Source organism: Ranitomeya imitator, chromosome 8, assembly GCF_032444005.1.
Source record: "Ranitomeya imitator isolate aRanImi1 chromosome 8, aRanImi1.pri, whole genome shotgun sequence".
NCBI classification, from domain to species: Eukaryota; Metazoa; Chordata; class Amphibia; order Anura; family Dendrobatidae; genus Ranitomeya; species Ranitomeya imitator.
This window is the reverse complement of record NC_091289.1, coordinates 188,968,932-188,984,568: the sequence shown is the minus strand read 5'-3', so window position 1 is coordinate 188,984,568 and position 15,637 is coordinate 188,968,932. Positions and strand designations below refer to the sequence as shown.

General features: G+C 42.8%; 1 protein-coding gene across 4 annotated transcripts in view; it reads right to left on the bottom strand.

The window, feature by feature from the left end:
- The window catches only part of DNAJC6 (DnaJ heat shock protein family (Hsp40) member C6), a 69,229-nt gene extending 53,917 nt beyond the window's left edge, over nt 1-15,312 (bottom strand). Inside the window, exon 1 of one of the 4 annotated variants that reach the window (XR_011315103.1) lies at nt 15,133-15,312. Coding sequence is in view for 1 of the 4 variants with exons in the window: in XM_069738204.1 (XP_069594305.1) it covers nt 15,133-15,154 (22 nt within the window). In the remaining 3 variants the exon portion in view is untranslated. The remainder of the gene's footprint in view (nt 1-15,132) is intronic. The other 3 variants (XR_011315104.1, XM_069738205.1, XM_069738204.1) reach the window with 3 other exon arrangements.
- Between the last annotated feature and the right edge of the window lie 325 nt (nt 15,313-15,637).

The window sequence follows — 15,637 nt, the reverse complement described above, 5'->3', positions numbered from 1 at the left end:
ATCAAAGTCTGCATTTCAAAACGTCACTACTTCACTTCCGAGCCCCAGCATGTGCCTAAACAGTGGTTTACCCCCACATATGGGGTATCAGTGTACTCAGGAGAAACTGGACAACAACTTTTGGGGTCAAATTTCTCCTGTTACCCTTGGGAAAATAAAAAATAGCGGGCTAAAAAATCATTTTTGAGAAAAGAATTTTTTTTTTTAAATTTTCATGGCTCTGCGTTATAAACTTCTGTGAAGCACTTGAGGGTTCAAAGTGCTCACCACACATCTAGATTAGTTCCTTTGGGGGTCTAGTTTCCAAAATGGGGTCATTTGTGGGGGATCTCCAATGTTTAGGCACTCAGGGGCTCTCCAAACGCGACATGGTGTCCGCTAATGATTGGAGCTAATTTTCCATTTAAAAAGCCAAATGGCGTGCCTTCCCTTCTGAGCCCTGCCGTGCGCCCAAACAGTGGTTTACCCCCACATATGGGGTATCTGCGTACTCAGGACAAACTGGACAACAACATTTGTGGTCCAATTTCTCCTATTACCATTGGCAAAATAGGAAATTCCAGGCTAAAAAATCATTTTTGAGAAAAGAAAAAATATTTTTTATTTTCATGGCTCTGCATTATAAACTTCTGTGAAGCACCTGGGGGTTTAAAGTGCTCAGTATGCATCTAGATAAGTTCCTTGGGGGGTCTAGTTTCCAAAATGGGGTCACTTGTGGGGGAGCTCCAATGCATAGGCACACAGGGGCTCTCCAAACGCGACATGGTGTCCGCTAACAATTGGAGCTAATTTTCCATTCAAAAAGTCAAAAGGCGCGCCTTCCCTTCCGAGCCCTGCCGTGTGCCCAAACAGTGGTTTACCCCCACATATGAGGTATCGGCGTACTCGGGAGAAATTGCTCAACAAATTTTAGGATCCATTTTATCCTATTGCCCATGTGAAAATGAAAAAATTGAGGCGAAAAGAATTTTTTTGTGAAAAAAAAGTACTTTTTCATTTTTACGGATCAATTTGTGAAGCACCTGAGGGTTTAAAGTGCTCACTAGGCATCTAGATAAGTTCCTTGGGGGGTCCAGTTTCCAAAATGGGGTCACTTGTGGGGGAGCTTCAATGTTTAGGCACACAGGGTCTCTCCAAATGCGACATGGTGTCCGCTAACGATGGAGATAATTTTTCATTCAAAAAGTCAAATGGCGCTCCTTCCCTTCCGAGCCTTACCATGTGCCCAAACAGTGGTTTACCCCCACATGTGAGGTATTGGTGTACTCAGGAGAAATTGCCCAACAAATTTTAGGATCCATTTTATCCTGTTGTCCATGTGAAAATGAAAAAATTGAGGCTAAAAGAATTTTTTTGTGAAAAAAAAGTACTTTTTCATTTTTACGGATCAATTTGTGAAGCACCTGGGGGTTTAAAGGGCTCACTATGCATGTAGATAAGTTCCTTGGGGCGTCTAGTTTCCAAAATGGGGTCACTTGTGGGGGAGCTCCAATTTTTAGGCACACGGGGGCTCTCCAAACGTGACATGGTGTCCGCTAAAGAGTGCAGCCAATTTTTCATTCAAAAAGTCAAATGGCGCTCCTTCCCTTCCAAGCCCTGCCGTGCGCCCAAACAGTGGTTTACCCCCACATATGAGTTATCTGCGTACTCAGGACAAATTGGACAACAACTTTCGTGGTTCAGTTTCTCCTTTTACCATTGGGAAAATAAAAAAATTGTTGCTGAAAAATCATTTTTGTGACTAAAAAGTTAAATGTTCATTTTTTCCTTCCATGTTGCTTCTGCTGCTGTGAAGCACCTGAAGGGTTAATAAACTTCTTGAATGTGGTTTTGAGTACCTTGAGGGGTGCAGTTTTTAGAATGGTGTCACTTTTGGGTATTTTCAGCCATATAGACCCCTCAAACTGACTTCAAATGTGAGGTGGTCCCTAAAAAAAATGGTTTTGTAAATTTCGTTGTAAAAATGAGAAATCGCTGGTCAAATTTTAACCCTTATAACTTCCTAGCAAAAAAAAATTTTGTTTCCAAAATTGTGCTGATGTAAAGTAGACATGTGGGAAATGTTATTTATTAACTATTTTGTGTCACATAACTCTCTGGTTTAACAGAATAAAAATTCAAAATGTGAAAATTGCGAAATTTTCTAAATTTTCGCCAAATTTCCGTTTTTATCACAAATAAACACAGAATTTATTGACCTAAATTTACCACTAACATGAAGCCCAATATGTCACGAAAAAACAATCTCAGAACCGCTAGGATCCATTGAAGCGTTCCTGAGTTATTACCTCATAAAGGGACACTGGTCAGAATTGCAAAAAACGTCAAGGTCTTTAAGGTCAAAATAGGCTGGGTCATGAAGGGGTTAATGGACTATCCTAAGAATATTTAAAGGTTGGATAACCCTTTACCTTTGCCTATACAGCAGACCAGAAGCCTTGTGTCAGGAATCGGAAGCAGTGAGTGACTGCTATAAAGACATATATAGAAATACTAGATGGTGGCCCGATTCTAACGCATCGGGTATTCTAGAATATGCATGTCCACGTAGTATATTGCCCAGCCACGTAGTATATTGCCCAGCCACGTAGTATATTGCCCATCGATGTAGTATATTGCCCAGCGACATAGTATATTTCCCAGCCATGTAGTATATTGCCCAGTTACGTAGTATATTGCCCATTTACGTAGTATATTGCCCAGCCACGTAGTATACAGCACAGAGCCACGTAGTATATTGTCCAGCCACGTAGTATACAGCACAGAGCCACGTAGTATATTGCACAGTGATGTAGTATATTGCCCAGCCACGTAGTATATTGCTCAGCCACGTAGTATACAGCACAGAGCTACGTAGTATATTGTCCAGCTACGTAGTATACAGCACAGAGCCACGTAGTATATTGCCCAGCCACGTAGTATACAGCACAGAGCCACATAGTATATTGCCCAGCCACGTAGTATACAGCACAGAGCCAAGTAGTATATTGCCCAGTGACGTAGTATATTGCCAGTCACGTAGTATACTGCCCAGTCACGTAGTACACAGCACAGAGCCACATAGTATATTGCACAGCGACGTAGTATACAGCACAGAGCCACGTAGTATATTGCACAACGAGGTAGTATATTGTCCAGCCTTGTAGTATACAGCACAGAGCCACGTAGTATATTACCGAGCCACGTATGTCACAGGTTAAAAAAATAAAAAATAAACATACTCATCTAACGATCCGAGGGCCCCTTGTAGTTTAACATACTCACCATTCTGGTCGCTGCTCCTCAGCGTCCCGTCTCTCCGCCTCCTGGGATCCAACGGCGCTGTGCAGATGGGCGCGCGGCTGCCGCCATCTTGCGTTCCCAGGATGCTTTGCAAAATTACCCATATGACTTAGCGGTCTCGCGAGAGCGCTAGGTCTTCTGGGTAATTTCGCAAAGCATCGCTGGGAAAGGAAGATGGCGGGAGGCGCGAGAGCCTCAGTGGACAACGGAGGGTGAGTATAGCAGGTTTTTTGTTTTTTTACTATTTTTAACATAACTTTTTTTTACTATTGATGCCGCATAGGCAGCATCAATAGTAAAAGGTTGGGGACACACAATAGCGGCGGTAACGGAATTCGTTACCCGCGGCATAACGCGGTCCGTTACCGCCGGCATTAACCCTGTGTTAGCGGTGACCGGAGGGGAGTATGGAGCGGGCGCCGGGGACACTGACTGCGGGGAGTAAGCAGCGGAGCGCCGGGGACACTGACTGCGGGGAGTATGGAGCGGCCATTTTCTTCCGGACTGTGCCTGTCAGCCAATCAGCGACTTGGATTTCCATGATAGACAGAGGCCACGACCAATGAATATCCGTGACAGACAGACAGACAGACAGAAGGACAGACGGAAGTACCCCTTAGACAATTATATAGTAGATCATAGAATGAATCAGCCCAAAACTTTGAATACAATGGCAACCTATGTTTTCTGAGTAAGCACCTCTTTATACATCAGGGTGATATATATACACAAACAGTTGGGTGAAAACATGATTTTAAATCCTTTTGCATGTTTGTCAAACTTAAATGCTTCAGATCATCAAACAAATTTAAATATTAGACAAAAATAACACAAGTAAACATAAAAGTAAACATAAAATGCAGTTTTTAAATGAACGTTTTAATTATTAAGGGAAAAAAAAATCCAAACCTACATAAAGAAATCCAAACCTACAGGGCTCTGTGTGAAAAAGTGATTGCCTCCCCTTAAAACATAAATTATCTGTGGTTTATCACATTTTTCGGAAGCTGAGTTAAAATTCCCTAGCCACATGCAGGCCTGATTACTGGCACCCCTATTCTCAATCAAGTAATGACTTAAATAGGACCTGCCTGACAACGTGAAGTAGACCAAAAGATCCTCAAAAGCTAGACGACATGCTGCGAACCAAAGAAATGCTGGAACAAATGAGAAGCAAAGTAATTAAGATCTATCAGTCTGGAAAAGGTTATAAAGCCATTTATCAAGCTTTGAGACTCCAGCAAACTATAGTGAGAGCCATTATCCACAAATGGCAAAAGCATGGAACAGTGATGAACCTCACCCAGGAGTGGCTGGACAACCAAAATTACCCCAAGAGCGCGGCAACGATTCATCCAAGAGGTCACAAAAGACCCCACAACAACATTCAAAGAACTGCAGGCCTCACTTGTCTCAGTTAAGGTCAGTACTCATGCCTCTACAATAAGAAGGAGACTGGGCAAAAATAGCCTACATGGCAGAGTTCCAAGACAAAAAACACTGTTGAGCAATAAGAACATAAAGGTTCATCTCAGTTTTGCCAGAAAACATCTTCATGATCCCCAAGACCTTTTGGGGGAATACTTTGTGTGGACTGAGGAGACAAAAGTTGAACTTTTTGAAAGGTGTATGTCCCATTACATCTGGTGTAGAAGTAACACAGCATTTTAGACAAGGAACATCATACCAACAGTAAAATGTGGTGGTGGTTGTGTGATGTTCTAGGATTGTTTTGCTGCTTCAGGACCTAGAAGACTTTCTGTGGTAAATGGAACCATGAATTCTGTCTACCAAAAAATCCTGAAGGAGAATGTCCGGCCATCTGTTTGTGACTTCAAGCTGAAGCGCATTTGTGTTGTGCAGCAGGGCAATGATCCAAAACATGCCAGCAAGACCACCTCTGTATGGCTTAAGAAAAAAACAAAATTAAGACTTTGGAGTGGCCTAGTCAAAGTCCTGACCTTAATCCGATTGAAATGCTGTAATGACCTTAAAAAGGACGTTCATGCTCGAAAACCCTCTAATGTGACTAAATTGCAACAATTCTGTAAAGATAAGTGAACAAAATTCCTCCATAGCATTGTAAAAGACTCATTGCCAGTTATCGCAAACACTTAATTACAGTTGTTGCTGCTAAGGGTGGCCCAATCAGTTATTAGGTTTAGGAGGCAATTACTTTTTCAGGGCCCTATAGGTTTGGATTTCTTTTTCCCTTAATAATAAAGAACTCAATTTAAAAACTGCATTTTGTGTATACTTGTGTTATCTGTATCCAATATCTAAATTTGTTTGCTGATCTGAAACATTTAAGTGTGACAAACATGCAAAAGAAGAGGAAATCGGGAAGGGGGCGAACACTTTTTCACACAACTGTGTATATATTTACAGTATGTATATGTTTAAATATATATATCTACTATATAATTAAGTGTCACTTCCGTCTGTCTGTCTGTCACAGAAATCCAAAGTTGCTGATTGGTTGTGGCCCCTGCCGTCAGTGCCCGCTCCATACTCCCCTCCCGTCAGCGCTCACACAGGGTTAATGGCAGCGTTAACGGACTGCGTTATGCCGCGGTGTAACGCACTCCGTTAACGCTATTAACCCTGTGTGTCCAACTTTTTTACTATTGATGCTGCCTATGCAGCATCAATAGTAAAAAGATCTAATGTTAAAAATTAAAAAAATAAAAAATCATTATATACTCACCTTCTGTCGGCCCCCGGACGGATACAGCCCAGGCCTTTCCCGCTCCTCGCGACGCTCGGGTCCATGCATTGCGGTCTCGCGAGATGATAACGTAGCTAAGTCATCTGGGTAATTTCGCAATGTATCACTGGGAACGGAAGCTGGCAGCAGCATTGCGCATCAGCACAGCTTCGCTGGACGCCGGAGGGTGAGTATATAACTATTTTTTATTTTAATTTTTTTTTTTAACAGTGATATGGTGCCCACACTGCTATATACTATGTGGGCTGTGTTATATACTGTGTGGCAGCTTTATACTACGTGGGCAGTGTTATATACTACGTGGCCTGTGTTATATACTACATGGGCTGTGCTATATATTACCTGGGCTGTGCTATATATTACGTGGGCTGTGTTATATACTGCGTGGCTGCTATATACTACGTGGCTGCGCTATATACTACGTGGCTGTCTGTGTTACGTGGGCTGTGCTATATACTATGTGGCTGCTATATATTACGTGGCTGCTATATTCTACATGGCTGTGCTATATACTATGTGGCTGTGCTATATACTATGTGGCTGTGCTATATACTACGTGGCTGTGTTATATACCACGTGGCTGTGTTATATACCATATGGCTGTGTTATATACTACATGGCTGTGCTATATACTATGTGGCTGTGCTAAGCGCGACGTACATGCATACATACATATTCTAGAATACCCGAAGCATTAGAATCAGGCCACATCTAGTATATATGTATATATTGACCAACGAGTTCTTCTGGTTTTCGGTAGGAAGTAGTGAAGTCACTCATACACCTTTTTTTCTCTGTTAGTGATCGATCACTATAATTCCTAATTAGAGGTAATACTCAAGGAAATCGTCTGTATATTTTTACAGGAGATTACTGCTGAAATGACATTATGTCTATGTGTGATATATATAATATATAGCTAATAATGGACAATAATTATTTCCGGTCGTTAGGTCATTTCTGTTTATATTACATCCATAGCCAGATGAACAATTAGAGTAACGCTATTATCCAACAAGTTCCGGAAATCTTCAATATATGAAGCAGAAGGATGATATCTTCAAAACATCTAGGGCACAGTTACTTATAGGGTTATTCCCAGGATCAAAAGTTATCCCCTATCCATGTGATAAGACATAACTTATTGGACCTTCAGTGATAAAAAAAACAGAACTCTGGATCCTGAGCTTGAATGGAGTGGACGGAGGTGTGCATGCTCGGCTCCATTTAATCTTCGGGATTATTTGAAATACCTGAGAACAGTATTTCCATCAGTCCTATAGATATTGAATTTAACAGACGTGGAGCATGCACACCTACACTGTATTCAGGACGAAGCTCTGCAGACTCCAGGTCCTGGGATCAAGAGCTCCATTCTTCTTTTGATTCTCGTAATAATCTTCTAAAACTGCCTTGTGATAGACCAGCTTTAATCCCTTAACTGCTGATTAAAATGAACTGTATTTATAAAGAGGTGCATGCCTGCTAATAGATTTGTCATATGTTGGGTAGCCCAAGCAAAACTTTTGGAAATCAACACCAACTTTGATCATTTATACTTTTTTCCGTTAAAAATTATTTTATATTAATTAGTCTGACCCTGACACATTGCTTAATTTTAAGAAACGTGGCAAGGGGTAAAAAGATTACCCAACTCAGGACATCTGTTTACCATCCGCAGAAGGACAGCCTAATGGAAAAGTTCAACAAGACCTTGAAGTCTATGCTGAAGAAGGTCGTGGAGAAAGATGTCTGGGACTGGGATTGCCTGTTACATTACCTACTGTTCTCCAAGTCCCACAGGCCTCTATGGGGTTCTCTGTGTTCAAGCTGTTATACGGATGGCACCCTCAGGGACTTCTGGACATTGCAAAGGAGACCTGGGAAGCGGATGTAACACCTCACCGAAGCATTATTGAACATGTGACCTAGATGCAGTACAAGATCGAGAGAGTTATGCTGATTGTGAGGGAGAGCCTCCTTCAAGCACAAGAGACCAAGGCAAGGGTCTACAATCAGTCGGAGAGACTGAGACAGTTTAGCCCTGCAGACCATGTGTTGGTGTTGATCCCCACGATGGAAAGTAATTTCCTGGCCAAGTGGCAAGGGCCATTCGAGGTGGTTGAAAAGTTGAGTGACATCAACTACAAGGTCCACCAACCCAGGAGAAGAAAGCCGTACCAGGTGTACCACATTAACCTGCTGAAACCTTGGCGAGACAGGGATCCGGTGGAAGCAGCGTGCCTAGGGGCCACTCCTGAAGCCAGGGTCGAGGAGGTCACAGTGGTAGAGACATTGTTGCTGGCCCAGAAACAACAGTGCCGTGAGTTTCTTCAGTTTCCGGAGTTACCAGGATGTACTCAGGTTGTGGAGCACGAAATCCTGACTGAACCGCATGTGACGGTGAACCAAAAGCCGTATCTGATTCCCGAAGGTGATCTTCAAGGAGGTGAGGAGAATGTTGAGCCATGGCATCATTGAGGAGTCAAAGAGCGACTGATCCAGCCCTATTTTCCTTGTGCCAAAGCCGGATGGAGAGGGCGCTTCTTTAATGACTACAGGAAGCTAAATGCGATGTCCAAGTTCAATGCATATACGATGCCCCAGGTCGATGAGCTCATTGAGGGGCTAGGGTCAGCCAGATATATCACCATCCTGGAGCTAAGATAAGGGTACTAGCAAACTCTCCTGTCCCCAAGTGCCAAGGAGAAGACACCCTTCTCTACACTTGATGGGTGCTTTCAGTATACCAGGATGCTATTCAGACTACAAGGAGCCCCAGCTGCCTTCCAGAGGGCCATGGACTGGATCCTAGCCTCTCACAAAAAGTATGCCGATGCTTATCTGGACGACATTGTAATCTTCAGCCTGGAATGAGGAAGTCACCTGCAGTAGGTCCAGGCGGTACTGAATGCACTGAGGAAGGCAGGGTTTACCATAAACCCAAAGAAGCGTGCCCTTGGGGAAAGAAGAGGCAAAATACTTGAGCTACATTGTCAGGAGGGGCGAAATAAAGCTGCAAATATATATAAGGTGGAGGCAATCCAAAAGTGGCCGCAGCCGATGTCCAAAGAGCAGGTTAGGGCGTTTCTGGGAATTGTGGGATACTATTGGCGATTTATCCTGAGTTTCGTCATGATAGCCGCCCCTGACTGATCTTCTCAAGGGCACAAAGACATTGATGGTCAAATGGTCTTCTGAAACAGAGATTGCATTCCAGGAGTTGAACCTCTTCCGGTGCAGACAGCCAGTCTTGATCGCACCGGATTTCATTAAGGAGTTCGTGCTCCAGGGTGGGATTTATGTTGTAACAGGAGATAGATGGAGATGAACATCCATTTAAAGCAAGAGTGTATCTACCTCAGTGTGCAGCGAGTGAGCTGGCCTACAATATATAAACTGTACACTATTTCAACTGATTTATATAACAAATACGCTTCTTTTGACATTGCCTATACTTTTTGTAGAACAATTCCTTTAAGCAGTGTTTTAAGGGGAGTGTCAGAAATAAAGCAGTGATCATGGGAGATGAGAGTCTGCTGGGCCTGTCAGGCATTCCATAGAAGAACATTACAGCCAGACTCATGCCTGTTTAAAATAGTTGATAACAGAAAGCAGTAACTTATAATTATTTGCACTGGAAATGTGAACTTTTTTTTTCCATTTTTTTTTTTTTCTGCTCCCGGATTTTAACAATTTTTTGGTTAGGATAGTGTTTGTACAGCAGGATGTGCACATTTCTAATATCATGGCAGTTAAGGATCCAGCTTGTCTTATTTCGAACTGCAGATTTTTTTGTTCTTGGCAAGATAAACCACTACCAGAGAAGTTCGTCAACAACTGTCTCGTAGACAACACAGGAGCACATGGCCACAACTGGATAACAAACGATGGAGAACGTTTTTACCTTGTGATGGCCCCAGGACCGGACTGGCCATCTGGCAAATGCCAGAAGGGCCCGTCCAACTGTAGGCTGCATTGTGTGCTATACTGTTAAAGGAATCCTCAGGACGCCGATGCTGTTTAATAGTTGTGGCAGAGCACAGAGCCACCTACTGCATCACTTACTCCATCAGGCATCCTTTAACACTGCGACCTGCTGGAGGCCAGCACCACTCAGGGGACATTGGTGGGGGTGATGATGTCACTGCATCGTCCAACCAGCATCCACTGCGAGACCGGATAGAAAAGTAGATGGCTCCGCTTGGTATTATGGCTACATTGGTAGAGATGCACTTATGCCTCTTTGACACCTTTAAGCATTCAGTAGTAAGATTTTATGCATAAATTATATAAACTATTGGTCTAGATGGCCTTAAATGTCTGTCTTGATATGGGCAAAACAAGTTATGTACTACATTACCATATGACATTTTAATTCTAACATTCGGGTAAAGTGATTTTTGTTTTCTGACACTTCAATTGCATGACCCTCAGTAGTTCCCTAAGAAAACAAGAGCGCTGTGCAGGATTGTACCATAATTGGACAAAATATGATGAAGAATAGATTACTGGAGAAAAAAAGGTAACTTTGGCACTCCATTCTTGTAGTTGTTTCATTCTGCCACTTCTCATAATAAGTAACACAGTAAAAAAGTTTTTATCCTATAAGTATATTGCAATAACCATATTATACAGCACTGTGTACTTACAATTGCTCGTTTTGCCTTTCTACCCAGCTAATTCTTCTGTTTTCTCTGCTCTATATAGAAACAGGACGTTTCTTGTCCCTGAAAAAAATCATCCCCCTCTTCAACTCCTGACCCTTCGGCTCCATTCCTCCCTCCCCTTTGCCATAGACTTTTGGAGTAATGATATGACTTGTGCTGAGAAAATTGACCTCCTCTTTCTACTTAGAGCTTAGAAGGATTCAGCTCATCAGTTTTTGATCTTGTGATGTCATAGACCTAATGAAAAGCAGAAGAACTACCTGGGTAGAAAGGCAAAATGAGCAATTATAAGTGCACAGTGCTGTGTAATATGATAGCTGCAATATGTTAAGAGAATACAAACTTTGGTGGGAGTGATACTTTAACAATACTATGATGCTATGCAGGTCCACCCTTGCTTGAGTATAGATCACAAAGAAGTTAGGAGGTTCAAAGAAATGTTAGGTTGGTGAACCCCAAAGCAAAAATCATTCTATGCTGATTCATTTCATAGCATGTCTTTTTAAAGACATCAGATCACTTATTCTGATACAGAGTTACAAACTCCCTGCTTTTCTTGTTTGTCATTGAGTGAAATGATAAAGTTCTGCCTGAAGCAACCACTCTGGGGGGCTTACTGCATACCGATTCATAGAACTGTCACTGAACTAGTGGCAGCTGTGAAGAGATGCAGCTGAGCAGTTCAGTACTGGACAAAATATGACTGGTGTGATCTGCCTGGATAGTAGGTTACTTACTAGATAATGTGGTGTAAATACAATATCCTGAAACTTTTGGCTAAATTGAAGTGGAAAAAAATTGTTGCAGATTTTGCTACGTAATTTCACATGATTCTGTTTTAAAATACAGAAAGTTAAAGGGAACCTGTCACCAGAAAAAACGCTATTAACCTGCAGATAGCGGTCCTGTTTCAGTAACCACACCCCTGACTAATACTGGTTCTACGTTGGGACTGGCTGTCAGTCGGGGTCGGCTGTCAGTCAGGGCCGGGGGTGCTGTTACAGCTGCCCCTCTGTATTCTCAGAGCGGTGTCTGAACCAGCACCCGTGACTGAAACCGGAACACTGCCGTGGAGAATAAAGTTCATTTTCTCCCCGCTGCGTGTGTCTAAGTGTGGGCAATGGGTAGGTTATTAATACTATTAACATGCACATTAACCCCATATCTGAAGGTTCATATCGTTGTTTTCTGGTGAAAGCTTTCCTTTAATTTCTGTGTCAATTCTGTGTAAATTTATTTTAATCATGTGGATAACATTTGGTGAAATCTCACTCACCTCACCTGTCATAATATCCACCTTAGAGCAGTCTCACACGTCCAGATAATTCCGGTACCGGAAAAAATCGGTACCGGAATTATCCGTGTCCGTGTGCCCCTACGTTTTTGTGGCACATCAGTGTGGCACACGTGCGGCACACGTGCTGGGTACCACACGTACCAGCATCTGGTGCTGAAGCCGCGATTCATATCTTCCCTGCAGCAGCGTTTGCTGCAGGGAAGATATGAATAATAGTGTTTAAAATAAAGATCATGTGCCCCCCGCCCTCCCACCCCCTGTGCACCCCCGCTGTTCTGAAAATACTCACCCGGCTCCCTCGTTGGCTGTCGCTTCTTCCTGTTCTGGCCGCAGCTTCTCCTGTATGCGGTCACGTGGGGCCGCCGATTACAGTCATGAATATGCGGCTCCACCCCTATGGGAGGTGGAGCCGCATATTCATTACTGTAAATTAGCGGACCCACGTGACCGCATAGAGGAGAAAATGCGGCCAGGAGATGAAGCAGCGCCGGCGATGGAGCGAGCCGGGTGAGTATTTTCAGAACAGCGGGGTGGTGGGGGGGCGCACAGGGGGTGGGAGGGCCTTTACACATAGATCTTTATTTTAAACACTATTATTCATATCTTCTCTACAGCAAACGCTGCTGCAGGGAAGATATGAATCGCGGCTTCAGCACCACACGCGGGGGGGACAGCGCTTACAGTAGCGCTGTCTCCTGCACGGCACACGGACTGCACACGGACAACGTCCGTGTGCGGTACGTGCTTTACACGGACCCATTGACTTTAATGGGTCCGTGTAATACATGCGCTCCCACGAACACTGACATGTCTCCGTGTTTGGCACACGGAGACACGGTCCGCAAAAAATCAATGACATCTGAACAGATGCATTGATTTTTATGTGTCTACGTGTGTCAGTGGCTCCGGTACGTGAGGAAACTGTCACCTCACGTACCGGAGCCACTGACGTGTGAAACCGGCCTTATGTGAACAGACCCTAAAAAGTATTTCCATGTTCGGAAAGTAATATTGCTTCCAATCACTTAAAAAATAATGAAGAAACTCGTAAAAACAAGTTTCCAAGTATTTGTTTATACAATATCTCCATGTTACCATGGTGTCTGATCTTACAATCATTAGCCCTTCCCTCTGCCCCCTATATCTTGGTAACATGGAAGGTTTGCAAAAGTTGGATATGTAAAAGAGAGTATGACTATGGCATCAGACTACACAAGGTTTGTTTGTAGTCTGTAACCATAGAGACAAAACGGTCCAAATAGGAGCGGCATAACACAATTGTAGAGTTGTCATCAAGATTATTTTCAAAATTGCTTTTTTTTTTACATTTCAGGTTTGGTTGTAAAACTATACATGAACTTTACATGCACAAAAATATCACAGACTCATATAAATGTCTGGTGCTAAAGAACGTGAAGAACTTGGGATTTTTATCAATGTGTCGGAATGTTTCATGATAACTGACATTGCAGAGAATCGGACACCTTACCATTATCTATTACTATGGATGGCAAATAACAAGTCAGAGCTTTGCACCAATGTGAAGCACCCATCTAGTCCCGGGCGTTTGGGCTTCAGGATTTATCTCTTGGAAATATTGAGCGAATAGTCCAGTTTACCCAATGGTCCATAATCTTGAAAATGGCAGCATGATAAAATGTATCTGCATATTCTAATAATGTACCCATAATAAGAGCTCCAAAGAGCAGGAGAAGTAAGAAAATAACTTCCGGTTCTATCAGAATTCCTATGATAGACTAATAAATTAAGGATGAACCCATACGCAAACCATTTGGACAACTGCAATCCTAGAGTCTCTGTAGTATTCCTACTTATACCCTGCATCTCTTTGTCTGGAAAACACTGCCTTGGTTAATTATCTGCTCATAAAATAAACCCAAATACAAAGGGAAAGTTGCTAGAAACCAATGCCGGACAGATGACATCCTGGAAATGTAACTGAAATTCCTTAATATTCCTTATATAGTAACTTCTATTTGGCTGCAACCCCATCAATCAGATTGCTGTAATATTTTGTATACTCAAATAATAAACCAAAAAATGCAGTGGTGAAAGTGCTTTGGAACACCAGATGCCAGGCAGTAGGAATCTAGGATTATAGCCAAGCTTCCTGCCGAATAGTCCAGAGAATCTGCTGCCTGGAACAGAATTTTTCTCTCTATTAATGCCCGCTTGACCCAAGTGACTGCCTTCAGCTTCATTCTAGTGACATTGAAATGAAGCGCTCTATAAATACAACGTGTCATTGATTTCTTTCTATTTTGCCTCTCTGAGCGCTCACCACAATGTATCGCAGAGACGCCGCCAATCAGATTTGGTAGCATTGCAGCCTGACATATGGGCTGAGAGTTTATGACTTTCTCGTTTTGGAGAGGAATCGTTGCGATAGACTGCATTTTTTGTGTGACACGCTGCACTCTTTTTAGAAGCACTTAGATGGAGAAAGCACATACGGGGATTAAAAAAAAAAAAAAAGTGGAATCAGCAGATACCGGCGGCTTCCTGGGGTCTTTCTATATAACGCAGCTGCTCAAGGGCAAAATCCAACCTTTACATGATGACGTAAAAAAAAACGAATAGAACACAACCAGGTTCTACAATCCCCTATGGATATATGGATGTAGCACATCCCTGTCCTCAGCAGCCGAAAGGAAGATGGAGTCCGTTTTACAGACCCAGGGAAGCGTCTTGATGCATTAACTCCTTCACTGCTGTAATGACACTGTAAGCCGGAAACATTGTGATTGTCCTACACGTGCCCAGATGATTCCTTACTTTATTTACCCTATTCCTGATTTTTTTTCTGTCTTTCCATTTTTTCCACCCTTCTCCCTTTTTCCCATTCCTCCATGTTTACAGCAAGCGATGTATCCAAAAGTGATTGGTCTCTGCTCGCTTTGTGGATGGATGTGAATACCGATGTCATCCAGTGTGAATTATTGTAAAGTGTATTATTTGATACATTGTACAGTATGTGGGATACATATACACACACATCATCATCTGCACAGATCAGATCCTTCGCCTTCATTGATCTCCCTACAATCTGATGATGCTCAGCAGGAATGATGATGCTCAGATGAAGCCCTTTACCCTGTATTCCCCCATGATCTGTATATAAGGATGGTCCTTACCTTGCTGAGCGGATTCTTTCATTTTCTATGCGGAGAATATAAGGCTTCTGTCTCCAGCTGCTTTTGGGAATGGCGAGTTTTGATTTGTCATTCACAGGCAGTCAAAGGTCACCGGAGTGCTATGTCCATGGACCTGGCTTCTGATGTGTGACTATTGCAAGGAATTGCGTTTTGTGCTGTGGTTGGCCTGTGTGGATTTAAGGGAAGGCTTAGCAACCTGTCATCGAGACTCATTCTAAAACATGGCATGGATTCATCCACGTCCCGCACCTTCCTAGCAGATTTCCCAGATCAGCACCCAGTCAATCAGTGTTCAGTTCCCATTGTCCCTAAAACAAAACATTGTGTTAAACCGGATAGAATAGACTGACGTTACACAAAAGACTGCAGAAATCCCTGAGCTGTTTCCAAATGGAAAGCCCTTTACCCCTGAGGCCGGGACGGGACTCAAAGCATGGTCTTCTCTAAAAGGCTATCAGAACAGTTATCATCAAGTCATAGGCTC